Raw genomic sequence first — 23,834 nt, 5'->3', positions numbered from 1 at the left:
TGGCCAATTTGTAAAATGTAGTGAAACTCACTTAACAATGCTCTTGCTTAGCCACCAAAATGTTGGCTCAGAAACTCTGGCATTTGAATCACCCCTAACCCTTTAGAAAAAAACCCCCAGGGGAGTTCAAACTTGACAGCTTTAAGACTTGTGGACTTCAACTCCCAGAATTCCTCCTCCAGTCATGTTGGCTCAGGAACTCTGGCATTGAAGTCTGCAAGTCTTAAAGCTGTCAAGTTACAAGACCCTTGTACCCCTAACCCTTTAGAAACAAAAACCCCAGGGGTGTTCAAACTTGACACCTTTAAGACTTGTGGACTTCAACTCCCAGAATTCCTCCTCTCGCTCTTCATCTTGATGATATGCGGGAGCTGGAACTAGTTCTAAATGGCATCTGGATCTAAGTGGATCCTCTTCTATAGAAGAGGTTAGAACTGGCAGGAACCCACCCCTGATGCAAGTGTTTCCAGGAATCAGACCCAAAAGTCTTTGGGTTGGAGCTGAAAAAAAAAGTCAAGGGTCTTAACTATTAAGTATAGTTACTAATTTTCAAATGTCAGAAAGCCAAGCATGTTTCGAGGCATAGTTGTGTGTGTGTGTTTTCTGTGTGTGTATGTAAATGATATAACTTCATGAAGTGGAAACCTAGCTCCTCCGCACTCCAGGAGCTTGTAGATCAAGGGCTGTTAAGAAAACAGGATGACAAATATTGGATTATCAGCCTTTTCACTGGATTTCTTCAGCGGTTCAGATGCTGAAGCGAATCGGAGAATAAAAGGGCGCTGCTTCTGATCCAGCCTCTCTCTCTTTCTTACCGACTCCCGCTTCCTCCGGCCAGAACCTCATTCGCAGGCTCTGCATTTTCGTTTGTCTTAGGTGGACTCGCAGGTTACACACAGGACCGTCTGAATAGTATTATTCAATCCACGGATAGGGTCTTTCTCTCGGTTTACTCGGAGCTCTACGGATTAATGGCTCCCGCTCCCCGTCCCTCTGCGTTTTTCCTTCCCGCACCGTCCGTACTATGGAGGGGTTATAAGCACCTCGGAGCGGGGAGATAGAAACCGGGAGAGACGTAAAGCTTCAACGGCTTTTAGGCAAAGCCCGAGGGCGCCCAGTGGGGGTCGACCGAGCAACCAACCACGGGTGGTGCCGGCTAATCAAGAGATCGAGTCCCGAGAGAGGGAAACCAGAGTCCCTCGGCAGAGGAGGAATTTTACGCGGGACGGAGGAATAAACACAAGCGGGCGAGAGCAGGAAACGCCGCTTATGGTGCGAGGAGGAGGAGGAGGAGGAGGAGGCGGCGTGGTAGGTCTGGGCGGGGCTGCCTGCTGGTGGGCGGGACCCCTTCCAGTAGGTGAAGGTTAGGCTCTCTTCCCTTTGATTTAGATTAGAAAGAAGGCAAAAGAGTTCTAGCCTCGCTTCCTTCCCAAAGCGCCCTTTTTTTCCCCCATTTCTTTTTTTGCAAGCGAAGCGAAGGCGGCGGAAAAGAAACAGCCAAGAGCCAACCTTGCACCGGGTTTTCTGTTTTTTTGCAACGCGGCTGCTGCTGCTGCTTTCACGGACGGCGAAGGATGAGGTTCAGCGCGATAGCGGGGCTGAGCGCCTTGTTGGTCTTTGGCTTCCAAGCCGTCTTCGCGGTGAGTAGTAACAACCAACCCTCGGGGAGTGGGGGGGGGGGGCGCCGGAGAAAGGAAGCTTCTCCGCGGCGGGTCGGCGCCGCGTCCTGGAGGAGCCCGGCTTGCACGTGGTCGGTCAGCTCCGAGAAGGGGAGCCTGGAGAGAAGGAGAAAGCGGCGTCTTTCTTTCCTCTTTTGAAGCGGGTGTAGGAGCCAGGTTGAGCTTTGGGGCTCTAATGCCTTTCAGTAGAAGCGGCGCGGGGAATAGAGGGAGGGGGGGAGAAGACCCTTCCAAGCCCCCCTCCGCGTCTTCTTTCTTCTCCCTCCCTCCCTCCGTCCTCGCCCTTGCTGGCCAAGCGGTCCCCGTGGATGTTTGGGGGATACACCGCTCCGGGAAGCGATTTCTGCCTCTTCCTCGCTCTTCTTTTTTCCCTTCTTCTTTTTTCCTCCTCTCCGGCTCGTTGCTCCTCGTCCCTCCCTCCCCTCCTTTCCCCAATTCCTCAACAGGTCCTGAAGGAGTAAAAAGAAAAAAAAAAAAGCTGGAGGTTGAGAGTCTATTGTGTGAGCCCCGGGAATGTGGCCGGCTTTATTTATTGGCTGCCCCCGAAAGCTTTCTTAATTCAAACCAGACCAGGGAGAGCCTCCTAACCTGACTTGGAAGTCTTCTCTCCTCCAAGCCTCCCTCGCTCCCTCCCTCCCTGTTGCAATTAACCAGATATTTGCCTAGTTCGGCGCCGCGGTGCGCCTTTTCTGCTGGCTGCCTTTAAAAAAAAATAAAAATAAAACTCTCCGTGGCAAGTTATAACTCGAGTTTTAAGGATGTGGCGCGCCTGGCTCCCGGTACTTCGGTGGCCCTGCCCTCCTTTCCCGGGACCTCACTAATCTCTGCTGTGTGTGCTCTGTGCCAAATCCATTCGTAATGGTGCCAGTTTAAAAACACACACACACACACACACACACACACACACACACTCTCTCTCTCTCTCTCTCTCTCTCTCTCTCTCTCTCTCTCACTCACTCACTCACTCACTCACTCACTCACCCTCTTGTGAGTAGGCTAACCTGAAAGCTGCCGGTAGAGTAGGTTGACTCCTCTTTCGCACGTTAGGAAATTTTGGTGTGGGAGGAGGGATTTCCCCCCAGTAAGACATGGGAGCATCGTACATGCCTGCAAAGTACTGCTTTCATTCAGTTGGATGCTGGGGTGGTGGCGAGAAAAGTGATTTCTAGAAAAATAGTTTAATATCAGGAGGGGATACAGTTCCCACCGCACTGCACTACATGACCTTCCCTGAGATACTATAGGTTGTTTGTGAGATTGTAGCTTGGCCATCTATCATGTGGGTGTGTTGAGCTGCCAATGAAGCCGTCATGAGAACTAACCAAAGCGGATTAGGAAGGTTAGGTAATGAGTTGAGTTACTTCTGATATTATCTCCCGTCAGATAAAGCAACCAGTCTTTATTACAGTCAGCAAAAGCATTAAAACAGTTTTAATCATAGTAAAAAAATAATGCTCTGAAATATCTGAAATACTCTTCTGATGATATCAAGTTTTCGCAGGTAAAGCTTTTGGATCATGAGGGTAGGGTGGAAAGAGACTACCAAATATACGGATCCTAAAACAGAATTTGAATAAAACATGTTGCTGTTTATCAGGTCCAAATAACTAGCATTTATAAATGCCTGAAACAGCGAAACTGTTCAACACCCAGCCTTGAAGGCAGAAAACACCTAAGTCCTCTGATACATTTTTTTAGCCTGCTTTCTTTTTCTTTTTTTGCTTGCGTAGCAAGAATCTTTTGTCTCTTAAGCAGAAGTAGAGTTCACTTTCTTCTCCAAGCCTGTTTAATGGGGTTCAACTACAGCTGTTAAAATGACAGTGGAAAACTATAATGTAGCGCTGAAGTTTCTGAACATCACCTTTCCTCCCAGTGACCTCATAACTCAGGGTAATGATTAACTTGACCCCCCCCCCCAACCCCCCAAGAAGTCTTATCACAATGAGGACATTTCCATATTGGTGTGATTCAGTGGATGAAATAGGATATGATGTAATTATATTTTGTTTTATGTGATTAATAGAAAACAGGGCTGCCTCTGGATACCTGTAGACAAGCTCACCTCATTCTGCTGTGTTTGTTCCTCAGGGCTGGGTCAATTTTTTTGGCTGTAATGCCTCCCAATTGCTAGCAAGAGACTACAAAATTGCACCAATTTAAAATCAGAAAAGAGATGATGTACTTTACTTAGACTTTCTTCACTGTGGACTTCAATAAAGATGGATGTGTAAAGTTCCCTAGCAAACGGAATGTGCTATGTTAGTTAAAAACGAACACAACATTAATATAATTTATTAGTTTAATAAAAGCAAATATGTTATTTATTAAAACTATTAAACCACTCCATGGAGTTGCAACTTTAAAAGCTAATATTGGTCTACTCTGTGCTAGAGTGCATTCCGTATTTTAAAGCTATCATGGGAATTCTTTTTTTTCTCTCAACCACCAGAGGTCGCCACTGAACAAACTATGTATAGTTTATCTTAACTCCTACCCAGAGACTCAGCGGTAACAAATTGCTTAAATAATTTAATTACTCTTATTTGGGTCTAATAACTCATCATAACTTCCATTATAGTATGAATCTCTCTTGTTGAAGGATTAATCAGCTACAAACAATACTACAGTTTGCAACTGACTCTTCTTGCTAAGTCTATGGGAGGACCACCCAATCCATTTAGTACTGTACTGGCGCTTTAACTCAGAAAGTAGCCTGCCCTATCTGGTTCTGTATGTAGCTCTACCCATCTTGTTATTGATTGCTGGCTGTCATTCAAACTGCAACTCTGCACTTTCATTATTAAGGGGGGGACGACAAATAGTACAGACTGTATTTTTAAAAAAGTAAAAATGGGATTCAGATGGAACATGTATGGGAGAAAGTTGGATAGTCACAATTGGTGTGGCGGCCTTTGAGGTACATAAATGTACCTTTAAGGTTTTTTACTTCTCAACATTTACAGGTAGGAAAGGCGTAAAGGAGTGGAGGCAAGAAATAATGGTGGTCCTTTATGAAAAGATTGTTGGAGTTGATTCTTCCAGGTAGAGGGTTTGTAGTAGTAGAAGAGATTGTTCACTCATTTTTGTAAATGATAATATATACCTTAAACCTGTTAAGGTAGAAAGAACAACCACAATACTTAAGCATGGGTAGCAGACAGCTGAGAGATAGTTGAATGGCTAAATTAAAGATTGTCTCAGTTTCCCCCCTCCCCCAAGATACTGTGATTAGAGAAATAACTTAAGAAAAAGATATTAGTAATTCAGCCCATGTTGGATTTCTAGTACACTAGTAACTATAAGTGTTTTTTTTTTAAATACAAAATTCATGTGTTACTTAAAAGCTTACAACTACACTTCACCACTTTTGAAGTCTCAATAAGCTGTCCAATTTCATCTTTTATAAGATTGTATAACCTTTTATCAAGGAAATCAGTTGTGTGGAAAATTTGGATTAAAAAGAAGCTTCTTAAAGATTTATGCTGAAAGTAGCTGTTTTTTGGCTTTGCAACTGGAGAGAGGGTTAACTGTAAAAGTAACCAAATGACTTAAATAGTGTATTGCTGAACTTCTTAATTAGTACAGACTTTAGGTGATCAATGAATGTGTTACATTCATTTATATAGGTAAGGAAATACTGTAATCAAATTCATGACTTGTCTTAAAACAAGTATAAGTATAATAGAACAGATTTCTGGACTTTGATCTGACCTACATACTATGAATTTGAACTTTGTTTACTTTCTCTGTTAGGCTACCTAAGCAATGCAGTATATTACTTTAAAAGCTGCCAGTCTGTGTTTCAGAGCTTTCTATATGAGGCTTTCTATATTTTGCATTGAAAAAGTAAAGGCAGTGTCAGCAAAGATTTTAAAACAGATCAGAGAGAGATTGTACTGTAAGTACTTTGAAAACTATGTGATAACTACCAGATATTAGCATGGCTTGGTTGAAAACAAATCTTGCAGACTAATCTTACTTTGGATAAGAAAAGTTGTCTGAATCATTGCATCATTGCAACTGGGCTAATCTTTAGTTTGAGAGACTTTTCACTGTCCATCCAGATAGCTTCCTCAGTCAGAGTTGTTGGGATGTACCAACTCCTGCCACATACAATTGAATCATTGCCACTGGACACTCTGGGGAGGAAACCCCTTAGGTTGGTGTGGTAGGAGTTGGTTCATTCCAACAACTCCCTGCCTAACTGACTTGCTCTGAATGATGAAGCTGCTTGGATGGGCAGCGAAATACACTCTGTTGCCAAAAGTATTCGCTCACCCATCCACATAATCAGAAGCAGTTGTGAGCGAATACTTTTGGCAATATAGTACATCAAACTAAAAATTAGTCCAGTTGCAATGATTCAAACTTCAGAAAACCTTCAGTTAACTACTTGTATGATTGAGAATCTTCATCAAAGATAAGAAAAGTTATTTAGCAGATTGTGGGAATGCTGCAAATGTAATATGTCTTGATTTCCAGAAACCAATTGAGAAAGTATTCCATCATATTCTAAGTGGAAAGCTGCTTACCTGTGGGTTGGATAGCATGATAATGATAAGTGGATGTACGATACACTTGAACATTATACTCAAAAAATAAGATATCAAACAGAATGCAACTCAGTTGTAGGGCCCGTGCTCTTCCCTTTTTCATTAATAATTATTATCATGATTATTTAGTTGAAAATGTTTGATCCCACAGAAAATTTAAGACTTTTTGAGAATGCCAATGTTATTTTTGTGATTGTACTGCACAGCAGGAATCTATGGCAATTTGCAACTTAAGAGGTTCATCTGGGAAGGAAAACTAGAGATTTCTACTGGTTTCTGGGTAGCGTTAGGTGCAATCAAATACTACTAGAAACTCCCAGTAGAAAAGCATTGCCAGGAATTGCAATGACTTGCCTGTCATCAAATCTCAACTATGTTAAACAGGAGGGCCTTTACACAGATTCATTTTGTACACTAATTACATGCTTTTCTAGGCCAGAAGGCCATTTGGCCTGTCATTCATACTAGAGTAGTCACCACAGGTACAAACTATTGAAATGTCCTTGAAGGCCACTTGGAAGCTAGAACTCCTCTGAAATGAAGTGGCTTGGGAAGTTAAAAGCATGGCATGGTATGTAGTTAACTGAAGAACTGTCTGTGTCCCATAACATCTGCCTGCCCCATGCAGTCTGGCAGAATTGTCATTTGTTGGGTCATCTTCCCTGTCTCTGTTATGATTCCTTGGAATTGCATTCCCCCTGAGATTTGCACGGTCTCCACCTAGCCTCATTTAAAAAGGCCCTCAGATCCTGATTCATTCATTCTTTTGGGTTAATATGGGTTCTTAGCAGAGGTGGGTTCCTACCAGTTCGCACCAGTTCGGTAGAAGCGGTTTGTCAAATCTACCGAACCGGTTAGAAGAGGTTCCACCAGTGGACCCGGAAAGCAGGCCACACCTACAGAAGAGGTTCCAAATTTTTTTGAAACTCACCACTGACACACACACAGAGACAGACTCACACAGAGAGAGAAAGAGAAAGAGAAAGAAAGAAAGAAATAAAAAAAGAAAGAAAAAGTGAGAGATGAAAGAAAAAAAGGAAAAAGGGACAGAGACAAAAGGAGAGAGAGAGAGAGAGAGAGAGAAAGAAAGAAAGAAAAGAAAGAAAGAAAGAAAGAAAGAAAGAAAGAAAGAAAATAGCTGGCTGGCAAGCCACTCCCACCAGGTCACATGGTCGGCAAGCCACTCCCACAAGGGAGGCCACACCCACAGAGTAGGTTCAAAAAAAATTGAAACCCATCACTGGTTCTTAGGAGTGCTCTTTGCCATTGTGGGGGGCTACTGATTTTTCTGGGTCACTTGCACTTTTTTATGAATTGCTGTTTTAATTTCTTTATCAGTTTTGAATCTTGTATGCTGTCCAGAGTCACCTTGAAGTGTTAAGTCTTACAAATCAATTGACTTAAATTAACAGATTCATATTGCCCCTACTAGCCTGGTTTTGCCCCACCCCTGGGGCCTTGGAATGGATTGGGTATTGGGCCCTTGTGAGAAGCACCATTTCTAACAAGCTGCATTATTTAATTCTTTCCAAGTCTGTATTTGTTTCCTTTATTGGGCATTGCTCAATCTGTTTGTCATGTTCTATACCTCAATCAATGTCACTGTGGAGTCCGGCAGCCTTACAAATTTGATTGATAGACAAATAGCTGTTCCTGTAGGTAAAACTTCATCTGTAATTCTCAGGAAGTATCTAAGTGAACTTCTGGAAGAAATATAAAATATAGTTATAGCCTTCTTAGTCTATTATTAGACTGTTAGAAAATTAATCCTTTAGCAAAGCAAGGGAGACTGTAGAATTATGAATTGCATTTCCCAATTTAATGTATTCTAAGTATGTTAAGCTACAATTCCCATTATAACTATAAGAAAGGCAAAGGAGAACTGAGTGGGTGAATAAAGCATGAATGATAAATACTGCTTAAGTATTGGAACCTTTTTAATGGCCTAGAAAGTAGACAAGAGCGAAGCATTTCCTAATCTTGCCACAAAAATTCTAGGATTAGTCCAGGCAATCACCAAGATTCAAAAACTGACATGAGGGCACACATATACCCAGGCTAATATAAATGCTGCCTGCTCAAAACCTGTGGACTAGAAACTTAATATTTATAAATATGTGGACTAGAAACACATTTATGGAGAAATTCTTCTCTATTTTGCCATGCAATTTTCAGTGATAACATAGTAGAAATTGAAATAGGACATAATACCACATTCAATGTTATATGAATACTGAAAAATGTAAAGTATATTTGAAACACAATTTAAAAAAGAAAAAAAAGCATACTAGCTCCAGTCATAAGCACTGTTCCCTCTAAGGTGCGCGGCCGCGCGGCCGCGCACATGGCAAGAAACCCCCGCGCAGAGGTTTCTTACTCCCGCGCAGAGGTTTCTTTCAAAGTAAACGTGGGGAAGTCCTTTGCAGGCGGCTAGAACTGGCCGCCTGCAAAGGACCTCCCCAAACTTGTTTCATCGGCAGCTCTGAGCTCTCAGCCTGGCCGGCAGCGTGACGCAAGCTGTGGAAGGAGCGGGAGGAGGAGGGAACCAAAGAGAGGCTTTTGCCGAGTCTGCGCCCCACAGCCAGGACCGTCCTGGCACCTCAAGCCGCGTTTCTTTCTGCAAAGCCCTTCTGGCGTCAAACGGAACTCTCGGGTTGCCCGAAGGGCTTTGCGGGAAGAAACGTGGCTTGAGGCGCAAGGACGGTCCTGGCTGTAGGGCGCAGACCCGGTAAAAGCCTCTCTTTGGTTCCCTCCTCCTCCTCCTCCTCCTTCTTTCTGGAGCCCCTTCCTCAAAGATTTGGTACCAAAGCAATGGCGGTGAGGAAGTTGTGTCTTTTGGATTTTGCACTGTTGTCTTTTCAATGGTTCTCAGACTGGTTGAACCTTTAGCAGCTGGGGTGATATTCTTTACTGTTAAGGTTACAATTGGATGTGTTGGACAAATCTTAAAAGATGAAACTTTTATTAAAATGTTTGACTTAACTAAAAACGTCTTCCTTTTTCTTCTTCTTCTTAAATATGATTTATTTATTTATTTTTACTTCAGAAGTTTGATGACCGTTGTACAAACTAATCCAACCTAAATGTAGAGGAGGAGAAGAAGGGGGGGATTTAAAAAGAGCAGAGGAAAAAGAAAGAAAGCATGAAGAAAACATAAAGAAAGGGATGGGAGGGAGGGAAGGAAGGAAGGCACTTTATGTTGAAACAGAAAATATTATATAAGGAAGAAAATGGAAATAACTTAGGAAGGAAGGAAGGAAGGAAGGAAGGAAGGAAGGAAGGAATTGCACTTAATATTGAAGGAAAAGAGAATGAAGGAAAAATTATTGGAAGGATTGAAAGAAGGAAGGAGGAACAAAGAATTACACTTAATATTGAAATGGAAAAGAAAATATAATGAATGAAAGAAGAAGTATAGGAAGGGAAGGAAGGAAGGAAGAAAGAAACAAACAAAGACTGTTGAAACAGAAAAGATAATATAAGGAAGAAAATGGAAAGACGTATAGGAAGGAAGGAAGGAAAAAAGGAAGACAATGTTGAAATGGAAAAGAATATAAGGAAGAAAATGGAAAAAAGTATAGGAAGAAAGGAAGAAATGTACTTAATATTGAAACAGACAAGGGAATGAAGGAAAAAATATTGGAAGGATTGAAAGAAGGAAGAAAGAATGGAAGGAACAAAGACAATGTTGAAATGGAAAAGAATATAAGGAAAAAAATGGAAAAATGTTAGGAAGGAAGAATTACACTTAATATTGAAACAATTGAATATAATGAAGGAAAAGGAAACAGGAATAAGGGAGGGACGGAGGACTTCAGCTCCCAGAATTTCCCTGGCTGAAGAATTCTGGGAACTGAAGTCCACCCCTCGTAAAGTGACCAAGGCTGGGAAAAGAATCCACACTAGTAGGGACAATGCAAGCTATGCTTCACCCCGTCAGTCCATCTTAGCGTGCAGAAAGACATCAGACAACGCCATAGTTGCTATGGTAGCATTTGGCTATGCGCAGCGATGCTCTCCTGGTCTTTATGGGTGGGAGGGGGGCAGTTGAGCTATGATGCTAATCCCCTCGTGGGAACACAGAGGGTGGGAGAAGAGAACCAAAGAACTTCAAACTCCAAGGTTCTGGAGTGGAGAATAAGGGGATCAACTTGTCTAAATGATATTGACATATAAAGAACGGTTGTAGGAACTGGGTATGTCCAGTTTGATGAAAAGAAGGACTAGGGAGACATGATAGCAGTCTTCCAATATCTCAGGGGTTGCTCCAAAGAAGAGGGAGTCAAGCTATTCTCCAAGGCACCTGAAGGCTGGACAAGAAGCAATGGATGGAACTAATCAAGGAGAGAAGCAACCTAGAACTAAGGATAAATTTCCTGACAGTGAGAACAATTAACCAATGGACCAACTTGCCTCCAGAAGTTGGGAATGCTCCAACACTGGAAGTTTTAAAGAAGATTTTGGATAACCGTTTGTCTTAAGTAGTGTAGGGTTTCCTGCCTAGGCAGGGGGTTGGACTAGAAGACCTCCAAAGTCCCTTCTGTCATTCTATTCTACGATTAGGGGACTGGAGGCTAAAACATATGAAGAATGGTTGCAAGAACTGGGTATAATGAAAAGAAGGAATTGGGGAGACATGATAGCAGTGGCTCCAATATCTCAGGGGTTGCCACAAAAAAAGAGGGAGTCAAGCTATTCTCCAAAGCACCTGAGGGCAGGACAAGAAGCAATGGGTGGAAACTAATCAAGGAGAGAAGAAACTTAGAACTAAGGAGAAAATTCCTAACAGTTAAAACAATTAATGGAACAGCTTGCCTCCAGAAGTTGTGAATGCCCCAACACTGGAAGTCTTTAAGAAGATGTGGGATAGCCATTTATCTTAAGTGGTGTAGGGTTTCCTGCCTAAGCAGGGAGTTGGACTAGAAGACCTCCAAGGTCCCTTCCAATTCTATTTCTATTGTATTCTCTATATTCTATTCTTTCTCTATTCTATTCTAATCTCTTCTGAACTAAATGTTTATCTAGAACTCAAATAAATAGCTGCTTTTTGGTTTTATTTTTTTTAATATTTATCAGTCTCTCTTTTATTCCATACTTCTGGTTGAAAGACTATTCTATGTCATGCTAAACAAATGCATATTCTAGTGGCGGCGGGAGCTCGTTGGCATCTTCAGCAGCAGCCCTGCCTCCTGTGAAAAAACCGAAGATGGAGCAGATCCACGCAGATGACGTTGCTGCAACATGACTGGAGGAGGAATTCTGGGAGTTGAAGTCCACAAGGCTTAAAGCTGTCAGGTTTGAAGACCCCTGGGGTTTTTTTCCTAAAGGGTTAGGGGTGCGAGGGTCTTGTAACTTGACAGCTTTAATACTTGCATGCTTCAATGCCAGAGTTTCTGAGCCAACATTTTGGTTGCTAAGCAGGACCGTTGTTAAGTGATACTGATATTATATAACACTTTTAATTAAGCGGGTACCTTGAATAAACATAACTTTGAGTTTCAAATAATACTGATTTCGTTGTTGTCTTAGGTGACATCTGTGAAAAAAATTCAGGTGCTCAGGCATGAAAATGTGCCGCTCAACACTATACTTTCCGCTCACACTGAAAAAAAATTAGAGGGAACATTGGTCATAAGAGTAATGTTTCCATCGTCGTAGATTCTAAAAATGATGACTGGTTAATAGTTGATATCTTAGTTGGCAAAGGTCAATGCAGGGACAGAGGAAAAAGAGGCATAGGAAATTTTTTTGACGGAACATCCCCCCCCCCACACACACAAAGTAGATGTAAATTGTAGAAGTGTATTGGCTTTGCTTACAGTAATTGACAAAGGGGAAATCTGAGCAGGAACTAGAACAGAGTTAATTATGAGGATGGAAACATTAAAGAATTAAACATGATGCCAAAATATAGACGAGGGCAAGAAGCAAAGTATTCTCATTTTAGTTGGGAATATATGCATATGACATTCCTACATCTGAACACAAAATCTGAGATTTAAGGAATGGTAGTGTTAGCAATAATAACTCTTATAACTTCATTATTATGTGTGGTTAATCTACAGTTAGGTTCACCGTCTAAGACGGGTGGAGGAACTTAATAATTCAAATCCCACCCAAGGATCTAAGTATTATTAAGGTAGTATATAAGGCTATAGTCATTTCCAAGCAAGGTAGTTTTTAGGGTGTTCAGATTTAATAAATTCAGCATTACCAGATATTGAGGAAATACTTTGCTGTTATATTCAGAGTCTTATGCCAAAGATAGCAATGTTAGCAAGCCATTACTATGAGTAGTTTCGAGTGAGCAAAGTTACAGTTGGGGGAAAGAAAGTATCAGTGTTGAAATTTGTAATATCAAGGTGTTCTCCATTGCATATAGTGTTTATTTGCAGTATCTAAAAGTGTAGTTTCTTCAATTAATAACAATAGCTCTTAGACTTCACAGAACTTTACAACCTTCCTCTAAGCCAGTGTTTCTCAACCTTGGCGACTTTAAGTCCTGTGGACTTAAACTCCCAGAATCCCCCAGCCAGCTGGCTGGGGGATTCTGGGAGTTGAAGTCCACAGGACTTAAAGTCGCCAAGGTTGAGAAACACTGCTCTAAGCGGTTTAGAGAGTCAACCTAATGGAGAACTTTAGGCTTTTGGAGTCATGAAAGAGGAGAGGAGAAGCGCCAAGAAGCTCTGGTGGAATGTTAGCTTTGGCCAGTGACTAACGCTAACAAATTAAATAATTTGATAACCGATAGAGCCGAGGTGGCGCAGTGGTTAGGGTGCAGGTATTGCAGGCCACTTCAGCTGACTGTTATCTGCAGTTCAGCGGTTCTAATCTCACCGGCTCAAGGTTGACTCAGCCTTCCATCCTTCCGAGGTGGGTGAAATGAGGACCCAGACTGTGGGGGCGATATGCTGACTCTGTAAACCGCTTAGAGAGGGCTGAAAGCCCTATGAAGCGGTATATAAGTCTAACTGCTATTGCTATAACGCCACTTCCCCCCTGAGAATCAGTTCCATCATTCAGGCTGTTGGGATTGCTTGGCATTCTGGCATTTGCCTGGTCTAATTTGGCACAATATCAGCTTAGGTTGATACTGGGTGACTTAAGAATTGGCTGGCGGGCACTACTGCTTCTCTTGCGGCTTACTGAAATTTGAAACCTAAGCGTCTTCCATACCCATCTTAAGAAACCTTTGAGTTAATGTATATTGAAGTGTTTAACAATTCAGTAGGAGATGACACGTTGATGAAAGACATGTATAATAAATTTATTTACTAGCAGACAGAATGACTATGAAGACCTGTTTTACATCTGTCCTTGATGTATTGTTCTTCACACTTATCTGCAATCTCCTTTTGAGTCATATGCTAATTGACAGTATCTTTTTCTGGAGAAAAGGAGGTAAATGGTAACCTGTGCTTATTCGATTTATTTGGGAATATTATTAAAGAAGAAAAAAAACCCTCTTATTTCTTGTCTGCTATGTGAGGTTCAACTGCTGGTCTCAATAATTTTTTTTCTTTTTAATTAGTAAAAATGATACAACAGTCAACAGATTGCAAAAACAATACAACATCAATATCTGTTTTGCTTTACATTTGACTACATTTCGAGGCATTTCCATAATGACAAAATCATTTTAAACATCAAAAACTACAGTCATCTTCTTCCCTCCCTCCCTCTTTCCTTCCCTCGTTTCTTCTCTCCTACTCCCCTTCCTTCCCTCCCTCCTTCTCTCCTTCCCTCCTTCTTTCCCTCCTTTCTTTTCTCCTTCTCTCCTTCCTTTCCCCCTTCCTTTCCTCCTTCCTTCCCCCCCTTCCTTCTCTCCTTTCTTCTCTCCTTTCTTCCCTCCTTCCTTCCCTCCATTCTTCTCACCTTCTCTCCTTCCTTCCCTCCTTGCTTCCCTCCTTCTCTCCTTCCTTCCCTCCTTGCTTCCCTCCTCCTTCCTTCCCTCCTTGCTTCCCTCCCTCCTTCCTTCCTACCCCCCTTTCTTCTCTTTCTTCTCAATAATTATTTTTCCACCTGTAAATTCACATTTTCTGATGCACTGTCAGGGTCTTCTAGTAGTTTTGTGATAAGCTGCTTTATGGCATAGGGAAATTCTCTTTTTAAATAGACTTCACGTAGGTGCTTTGTACATTAGTAATCTTGTTACCTATTCCGGACACTCTGGGATGGACAAAACTGCTTGATCAGCTGTCATGAAGGTCATTTTAATTATACTGCCATAAAAATTGGATTCGGTAGGCAGACTGAAGTTCGACTAGCTTCACCCGTGTTCCTTACTTATTAAACGATATAGGCAGATCCTTACATATTTATGCTTGGAGCTGGCTTTCCTTCTGTGGAGAGTATTAATATTGAAGTATATTGAAGTATAATAATGAAGTATTAATATTGAGGTCTTTGCATGATTGAAGTCCTTATGGGACAATGGATACATTTTCTGTACTGGGCTGTGTACATTGCTTCAAGATAAAGTCAAGCGTGGCACGACAAAACCGCGCTCGACTAAAGCGCGCCCGATTAAACCGCGTCGCTGACGTCATCAACAGGGCGACAACAGCGAGCGCGGAGAAAGAAGGGCGCTTTAAATAGCGCTTTGAAAGCAAGCCGATTCAAGTTAAGGTAAGGGTTAGGTTTAGGGTTAGGTTTAGGGTTAGGTTTAGGGTTAGGTTAAGGTTTAGGGTTAGGTTTAGGGTTAGGGTTAGGTTTAGGGTTAGGTTTAGGGTTAGGTTTAGGGTTAGGTTTAGGATTAGGTTTAGGATTAGGTTAGGGGGGTTAGGTTTAGGTTTAGGGGTTAATTTTAGGTTTAGCATTTACAGCGTGGTTCTGTCTCCGGGCTGTTGTCGCCCTGTGATGACATCAGCTACGCGGTTTCGTCGAGCGCGCTTTAGTCGAACGCGGTTTTGTGGTGGAACCAAAGTCAAGTATAGGTTCCTTACATTTCCAGCCAGTTCAAAGAGAGAAAACCTCATTTCACGAAGTAAATGAGTTCTTTTCTTGCTTTCCCCCCTTCCCATGTTTCAAATGCTAAATGGTAATTTTGATTAAAATCTAGACATGCGGGAATAGCAGTTGTGAAGGAAATAAATGATCGGAAGGGGAAATAAAATATTTACTGAAATAACTGCCTAGTATTCATGCGCTGCCTCTTCAAGTTTTAAATGGCAGCCTCACACAGTTATTCCAGAGAAAGACTATTGTCTTTCCTCCACGAGCTGCACTGGCTTCCCATTGGTCTCCGGACCCGCTTCAAGGTGCTAGTCGTTACTTTTAAAGCCCTACATGGTATTGGACCTGGCTACCTGAGAGACCGCCTCCTGCCATTCACCTCCCAACGACCAATTAGATCACACAGGTTGGGCCTCCTCCGGGTGCCGTCGAGCCGGGACAATGCCGGCTGACGGCTCCCGAGGGAGGGCCTTCTCTGTAGCTGCACCGGCCTTGTGGAATGAGCTACCCGCAGAGATCCGGACCCTCACCACTCTCCCGGCCTTCCATAAAGCGACTAAGAGCTGGCTGTTCCGGCAGGCCTGGGGCTGTTGAGTATTCCAGCCCCATTTGATGAATGGATGCTGTGTTGATTTTAACTTTGTAATTTTATATATTTTAAATGTTTTTACTTTGTTGTGAGCCGCCCAGAGTCCCTAGGGAGTGGGCGGCATACAAATCTTATAAAGTCAAAAGTCAAAGTATTGTCATTATTGTAACTGGAGCAAGAAGGATGGTTAACTTAGAAGAGGCGCATAAACTATTGTTTGAGCAAACAGTATTACAAGGTACCTATGTGTGAGCGATGCCACACATTAACAGCTATAATTTATGCTTGCCTGATTAAACAAGTTGTGAAAAATAGGGTGTTTTGTACAGGTGCTACATGAGAAATTGGCAATATTGGCACTGTGTAAGCAAGCCACAAAGGAATATGTTTTTGCTTGATTTCCTTGCTGTATTCTGGCATTTCATTTAAGGCACAAATCGATTGTACTGCAGGCAGTCCTCAACTTAATTGGGATTGGAATTCCCATTGCTAAATAACAGAATAACAGAGTTGGAAGGCACCTTGGAGGTCTTCTAGTCCAACCCCCTGCCTAGGCAGGAAACCCTACACCACTTCAGACAAATGATTGTCCAACATCTTCTTAAAAACTTCCAGTGTTGGAGCATTCACGACTTCTGAGGCAACTTCTGTTCCACTGATTAATTGTTCTAACTGTCAGGAAATTTCTCCTTAGTTCTAGGTTGTTTTTACCCTTGAATAGTTTCCACCTATTGCTTCTTACCTGCCCTCAGGTGCTTTGGAGAATAGCTTGACTCCGCCTTCTTTGTGGCAACACCTGAGATATTGGAATATTGCTATCATGTCACCCCTGGTCCTTCCTTTCATTAAATTAGACATACCCAATTCCATATGTTTTAGCCTCCAGTCCTCTAATCCTTTGCAATGCAGTTGTTAAGAGGCTCACGTGACTGCAACCGATTCCTTCCCCCCCCATCGACTTTGCTTGTCAGAAGCCAGTAGGGAAGGTCACAAATGATGATCATGTAACCTCAGGATGTTGCAATCATTGTAAATTCATATCCTCCTTGGCCGCTTCCTCTTCATCCCTAAAGAAGTTTGTTTACTAGATTAAAAGTGTGTTTGTTGTTGTACCACTTGATCACTAACACTGTTTCTCCTTTCTTCACAATAAATATTCATGTGTCTTGCTCAATAAATGTTACTCAATAAACATTGTGTCCTTATTATCCTTTGACAACATCTACCAAGTTTAGATGACGTGTGGTTGGCATCCAATTAGGGTTCATAACTGTAGCACTTGACTGTAGACTAAGGGAAGGCTATGAATCAATCTTACATTTCAGTATTGTAAATTCACTGCTTGTATAGATTTCTTTTACTAACCTGAATGCTATCATTTAAAGACCAGTGTCTACATGCCTGGAGTGTGATGAATTAGCTAGAGGACTTGAGGTCTGTCTTCAATGGCCCCCTGTGGCCCTATAGGTCATTTCCTGTGGCCCACAACAGTATTTAGGAAAGAGAAAGTCCAGTGGCACAGATGTCCCCTTGACTGGAGGGGGAAGATCCTCCCAAGAAAAATTACTCCTTGCCCAGTTCAAGGAGTGGAACACAATTGCTGAGAGTGTTGTGGACTTCAGAAGTTGCCTTGGAGAGCCCTTTATTTGATATTCCTGTTATAAAATCAAATATTGATGTTCTGGTTAGTGAAAAATTGTCGGAGATTAAAAAAAAGGTTTGGTTTGCAGTTGTTTGTTTTTAATGACATGCTGTGATCAATTTCTTTGGTTTTTATTCTATGGAGCTTTCCTATCAATGGAACCAGTCTTCTATATGGTGCTCACAACAATTTAACTTTGAGGCCTCTGTATTAATACTCCTACCAAGAAACCACTAGTTTATAATTGACAAGGCACATGATAATGTATTATTTTGTGGGCAGTTGTAGGTTGCTGTGTGAAAGAGCTTCTGTTCTACCCAGTCTCCAGTTTAATTGAAACAATGCCAATCAGACATTCAATATGAAACCAAGAAGTCTAAAGGGTTTTTTTTTGTTTGTTTAAAGATAGCCTATAACTATTGGAATAAAAATATAGTTTTTTTTTTAAAGATGTGAGCTTTATTTAGAGAAAGAGAGTAAATTTGTTCTCTGTTAATTACTACTTCATGTTTTCTAATTAGTGCAAAACATGCAATATGCACTTCAATAATATAAAAAAAGCTTTTATTTTAATGTTAGAGGTGGCTAAGACAAGAGGAATTAGGAACTTCAGACATAACCACAACAAAAGGCTAAATTCAAAATTGAGGCAATTGAAGCAGTCACGTCATGATAATGGAAGAAGAAAACTGGAAGTAAATAAAATATTATATTTTAAGAGCCGAGGTGGTGCAGTGGTTAGGGTGCAGTACTGCAGGCTACTTCAGCTGGCTGTTATCTGCACTTCGTCGGTTCAAATCTCACCGGCTCAAGGTTGACTCAGCCTTCCATCCTTCCGAGGTGGGGTAAAATGAGGACCAAGACTGTGGGGGGCGATATGCTGACTCTGTAAACCGCTTAGAGAGGGCTGAGAGCCCTATGAAGCGGTATATAAGTCTAACTGCTATTGCTATTGCTATTTTAATGAGCTGCTAAACCTTGGTTAGTAAAGTTCAAAATGAACCCCGAATGAGACAGGTTGTCCTCAACTTGCAACTAATTGCTTAGTGACCATTCAAAGTTGCAACAACATCGAAAAAGTGACTTATTTTTCACACTTAGGACCATTGCAATGTCCCAAATTCGACACTTGGGCAACCGGAGGTTATGATGGTTGCAGTGTCCCAAGGTTCTGTGATCACTTTTTGCAACCTTCTAACAAACAAAGGTCAATGGAGAAGCCAGATTTACCTAACAGCCGTGATACTAACGTATCCATTGCAGTGATTCGCTTAACAACCGTGGCAAGAAAAGTCGTAAAATGGAGTAAAACTCACTTAACAACTGTCTTGTTTAGCAATGGGAATTTTGGACTCAATTGTGGTCGTAAATCGAGGATTACCTCAATATTTATTCACTTTGAGGATACCATGTAGGTGAAATCTCCATGCAGAATAATGAATTCAAAGCAGATTTTTTTTCCTTTCTTTATTCTGAAAAATAAGCCTTCATTACACCTGAATATTGCAGTGATTTTATGGTTTGATCTCATAGGGATTTTCACTGGATTTGATGACTTGCTCTGCCTCCACTAGTTTTGAGATGAGAGCATATAGTAATATTTTTAACCATGTAGCAATAGCAATAGCAGTTAGACTTATACACCGCTTCATAGGGCTTTCAGCCCTCTCTAAGCGGTTTACAGAGTCAGCATATTGCCCCCAACAACAATCCGGGTCCTCATTTTACCCACCTCGGAAGGATGGAAGGCTGAGTCAACCCTGAGCCGGTGAGATTTGAACAGCTGAACTGCAGAACTGCAGTCAGCTGAAGTGGCCTGCAGTGCTACATTTAACCACTGCGCCACCTCGGGTCTTAATCTGGAGTGAAATGGAACTTGGTGAAAAACACTGCATCCATTTCTGGCTACCACAAAAGAAAAAAAAGTTGATGAGACCCCAGAAAGTGTGCAGAGAAGAGTAACAAGGACGATAAAGGATCTTGAGCGGGATGGGTATGTGTAACATATTGAACAGAAGGATTGGCGGGGGGGACGGGACATTACAACTATCTTCCAGTACCTGAGGGGCTGTCACGCAGGGGTTAACTTATTATCTAGGGTACCAGAGGACAGGACAAGAAGTAATGGAGGGAGAGCTTGTTAGAAAGAGACTCAACCTAGAAGCAAGAAGATTTTTTCTGTCAGAGCGAGCAATTAATTGGTATCGATTAATGTAAAACATTAATTAAAGAGCAATTAATTAATTGGTAGAATAGCTTGCTTCCTGGGGTTGCGGGTGTTCCATCAGTGGTGGCTTTCAGAAATAGACTGGACAACCATTTGACTGGGATGGTATAAGTCTCCTGCCTTGAGCAGGTGGTTGGACTAGAAGACCTCTGAGGTCCCTTCCAGCCCTTTGATAATATGATTCTATAACAGTGTTTCTCAACCATGGCAACTTGAAGATGTCCGGACTTCAACTCCCAGAATTCCCCAGCCAGCATTCGCTGGCTGGGGAATTCTGGGAGTTGAAGTCCGGACATCTTCAAGTTGCCATGGTTGAGAAACACTGTTCTATAATGATGGGGTAGAGGGAAGAGAAGATTTTTTTTGTATTTAACATTTCTCCAATGCTTCATTCTGCTGAAATGGAAGGAAGAAAATGAAGTCTAGCATACTATGGAGTTGGTAAGCCCGGGTCCCCCACCCCACCCAGGCATTGAGTATAAGGGTGGTAGATGAGCCTATCCGTATGGTTATTATTGAATGGTTTCCCTGTTGTTGTTTTTTCATTGTTTTCCTATGTTGGAATTGTACTTTATTGAGGTTTTATCCTGTGTTAGTCCCCCAAGTTTCAATTTTTGAATTGGACAGCCAAATATATAATCTCAACAGCGTGTAGGGGAGTTCCATAGTTTTTTTAAAAAAATCTTGTAATAAATATCAACTGCGGTTGTTGCACATTGGCTGAATTTACACACACTGTATGCGTATACTGGTGTAGTTAATATCAATTAAATTATGGCTTATTCATCAGTTTTATATACTGTTGGCTTTAATCAGTTCTCATTGGCTTATAGCAATAGCATTTAGACTTATATATTGTTTTACAGTGCTTTTCAGCCCTCTCTAAGCGGTTTACCGAGTCAGCCTATTGACCCCAACAATCCGGGTCCTCATTTTACCGACCTCGGAAGGATGGAAGGCTGAGTTAACCCTGAGCCTGATGAGATTTGAACTGCCAAACTGCAGGCAGCAGAAGTAGCTTGCAGTACTGCACTCTTAACGACTGCTCAGTAGGCTTAGGGTCACAAAGTCAACATCATAGGAAAAGTAACATTGTAAAATTGTAGTTATTTCTTGACTGATAAGCATTCATTTAGGCGCCATTTGAGGTAACAACAGGCCTGGAAAAAAATGGCTCCCTAGTTGTGGCACAATTGTTACAAAGTCCCAGTGGTAGGTTTCAATTTTTTTTTAGAATCTCTTCTGTGGGTGTGGCCTGCTTTGTGGGAGTGGCTTGCCCGGCCATGTGACTGAGTGGGAGTGGCTTGGCAGTCATGTGATTGGGTGGGCGTGGCCAACTTGTAAAATGTGGTGAAGCTCACTTAACAATGCTCTTGCTTAGCAACCAAATGTTGGCTGAGAAACTCTGGCATTTGAAGCACGCAAGTCTTAAAGCTGTCAAGTTACAAGACCCTTGCACTCCTAACCATTTAGAAATAAAAAACCCAAGGGATGTTCAAACTTGAAGCTTTAAGACTTTAAGGTTTAGATAGGACTCTTAGAGGCGGGCGGGGTGATTGGTGAGCCAGCCAATCAGTGAGTGGCGGGGGGCAACGGCGTGAGGACGGGCGGGGGGAGGGAGCTGGAACTGGTTTTAAACGGCATGGTAGATTTGTGGAACCTCTTCTATAGAAGAGGTTAGAACTGGCAGGAGCCCCCCCTGAAAGGTCCCCACGGTCACGTGGGCAGTTGACTTGCAGTTACAACAGTTGCAGCGTCCTCTGGATACTTGATCGTCATTCGTGACTTTCCCAGCTGGCTTCCCACAAGCAGAGACAATGGGGAAACTGCCTAAACCAGGACAGGAGTGTCTAAACTTGGGAACTTTACGACTTGTGGACTTCAACTGCCAGAATTCCCCCTCCAGCCAGAATTCTGGGAGTTGAAGTCCACAAGTCTTAAAGTTCCCAAGTTTGGACACCCCTGGCCTAAACTGTCAGACTCTAAATCCCCGAAAAAGAGGTGGGTTGCCAAACTTTTCCTGAACAATGTCTGTGCATGCAACCCAAACTTCCAGGTCTTGTCCTGTAATGTTGGGGGGGAGGAGCATCCTCACACCTCTCATCTTATGACAAGTACCTCAAGCTTCTCCAGGTGGCATGAATGCTCAGAAGGCTGTGTTCCACCTGAAGGAGGCACTCCTGAAAAAAGTACCCTGCTAGTAAGGAGAGCTTTAAGACAAAAGTGTTTTGAGTTGCACTTGGAAGCCTCTTGACAGACAGTGCGGTACCACAACTTGTCGCTCCAATGGATCTCACTTACCTGCCCAACTGGCTATTTTTCATTGTCGACTTTACATCTCAAGGGGGGAGGGCAAGATTTTGAGAGAGGCACAACATAATTTAAATGCAGAATGAGGTTTATTCCTCTTTATTTATTCCTGGCTGAAAAGCAATTGAAGGCACGGATGAGATCAGAATTGTTTTTAAAGTCCCGTATGACTTTATCAATAATCCCTGTGAAATTGGCTGGCTTTAATTGCAAACCTTGACAGTGGCTGGTGGAATAGGCACCGCTGTCTGTGCCAACGCAAGAAGCCGGCTAGACTGTTCAAGGTCTTACAGCTCAGCTGCCCTGAGCTCACGTCCGTGGCCTCAGAAGATAACCTTCACAGCTCAGTACACTTGCGGAGCTGAAAGGGACCTAATTTGGTGTGATACCCAAAAGGCGCATTGGCATTCCCTTTTGTGAGACCAGCACAGAAGACGTCTGCAAGCTCTGGATACAAATGAAGCTCTGTGATCAGCTGCCAATTCTGTCTGTTAAGGTCCTTGACAGAAAATGGATATGCACTTCGGGCATAATGCTTGCAATTCTTTCCTAGACTTGGATAGCTAAAACAAAACCTTTGGTTGTGCTTATTCATTCATTCGTGTATTCTTTTAAAACATTTATATAGCTGCCCATCTTATGCCCAACTCTGGGCAGCTCCCAATCAAGAATTGAAATAACATAAAAACTATATTAAAACTATTAACATTAAAAGCAAAAACCTGGCTCCGAGTCAAGCGTCCTACATGCAAGCCACCTCATCTCAGTTCTTGGAGGGAAAACAAATGGTTCCACCACAAAACCGTGGTAGACAAAATCACGCTCGACGAAAGCGCGTACGACGTCATCACAGCGCGACGAAAACATCGCGCTGTGAGCGGTAAATGTAAATTAAAGCGAAAACCTTACCCTAACTCCCCAAACCTAACCCTAAACCTAAGCCTAAATCTAACCCTAAACCTAACCCTTAACCTAATGCTAAACCTAACGCTAACCTTTAACGTAAAATTTAACGTAACCCTAACGCTCTAAACCTAATCCTAAACCTAACCCTTAACCTAACCCTAACCCTTACCTAATGCTAAACCTAACGCTAACCCTTAACCTAACGCTAAACGTAACCCTAACACTTAACGTAACCCTAAACCTAACCCTTACCTTTATGTGAATCGGCTTGCTTTAATTTTATTTTTTTTAATTTTTTCGTCGCGCTGTGATGACGTCACGTACCCGCTTTCGTCGAGCGCGCTTTTGTCGACCGCGGTTTTGACGGGTCACGAAAACAAATAACTTCTTCCATGTTTTACAAAGGGGGGGGCAAAAGCCTGCTGAACTTCAAGGGGAAGTTGGTCCCATAGGGGAGGAGGCTGCCCCCGAAAAGGCAAGCTCTTTAGCTCCCATAAGGTGGTAAATGTTTATAAAGGAAGGGACTAGTAGCATGCCCCTAACCTGGCAGAATAGATAAATGCTCTTAGGGGAAGGCAGTCTTACAGATAACTTACATAATAACAGAGTTGGAAGAGACCTTGGAGGTCATCTAGTCCAACCCCCTACACAAGCAGCAGATCCACGTGCACAATTTCTCCAGCTCTGCCTTGCAGCTGCTTCTGAGACAAGCCTGGGAAGGAGATCCTGGAAGAAACAGCATAATCCCGTCCGTCTTTCTTTCTTTTCCAAACTCTTGGCTGCCGAGTTCTGGTTTTGACTCCAGGCCCTGCTTTCTGCCCGCTGAGTTTTGGCCGTCCAGTTAAAAGTTGGCCAGAGTTAAAAAGGAAACACCTGAAGTCCAGGATGGGGCTCAACTGCTGCACCAGACCAATAGGTTCAAATTAGTCCAAGATTAACATCGGACACCAACGATCAAGAAGTAAATAATACC

At 42.4% G+C, this 23,834-nt stretch overlaps 1 protein-coding gene across 1 annotated transcript in view; it reads left to right on the top strand.

The window, feature by feature from the left end:
- The first annotated feature begins 1,353 nt into the window (after positions 1-1,353).
- The window catches only part of SDC1 (syndecan 1), a 38,084-nt gene continuing 15,603 nt past the window's right edge, over positions 1,354-23,834 (top strand). The window contains 1 exon segment of the mRNA XM_032213414.1: positions 1,354-1,640. Within this exon segment, the coding sequence (XP_032069305.1) occupies positions 1,575-1,640 (66 nt within the window). The 5' untranslated portion in view covers positions 1,354-1,574.

The sequence above is a fragment of the Thamnophis elegans genome, chromosome 3 (genome assembly GCF_009769535.1).
Source record: "Thamnophis elegans isolate rThaEle1 chromosome 3, rThaEle1.pri, whole genome shotgun sequence".
NCBI classification, from domain to species: domain Eukaryota; kingdom Metazoa; phylum Chordata; class Lepidosauria; order Squamata; family Colubridae; genus Thamnophis; species Thamnophis elegans.
This window is presented reverse-complemented; position numbering and strand designations above follow the sequence as displayed.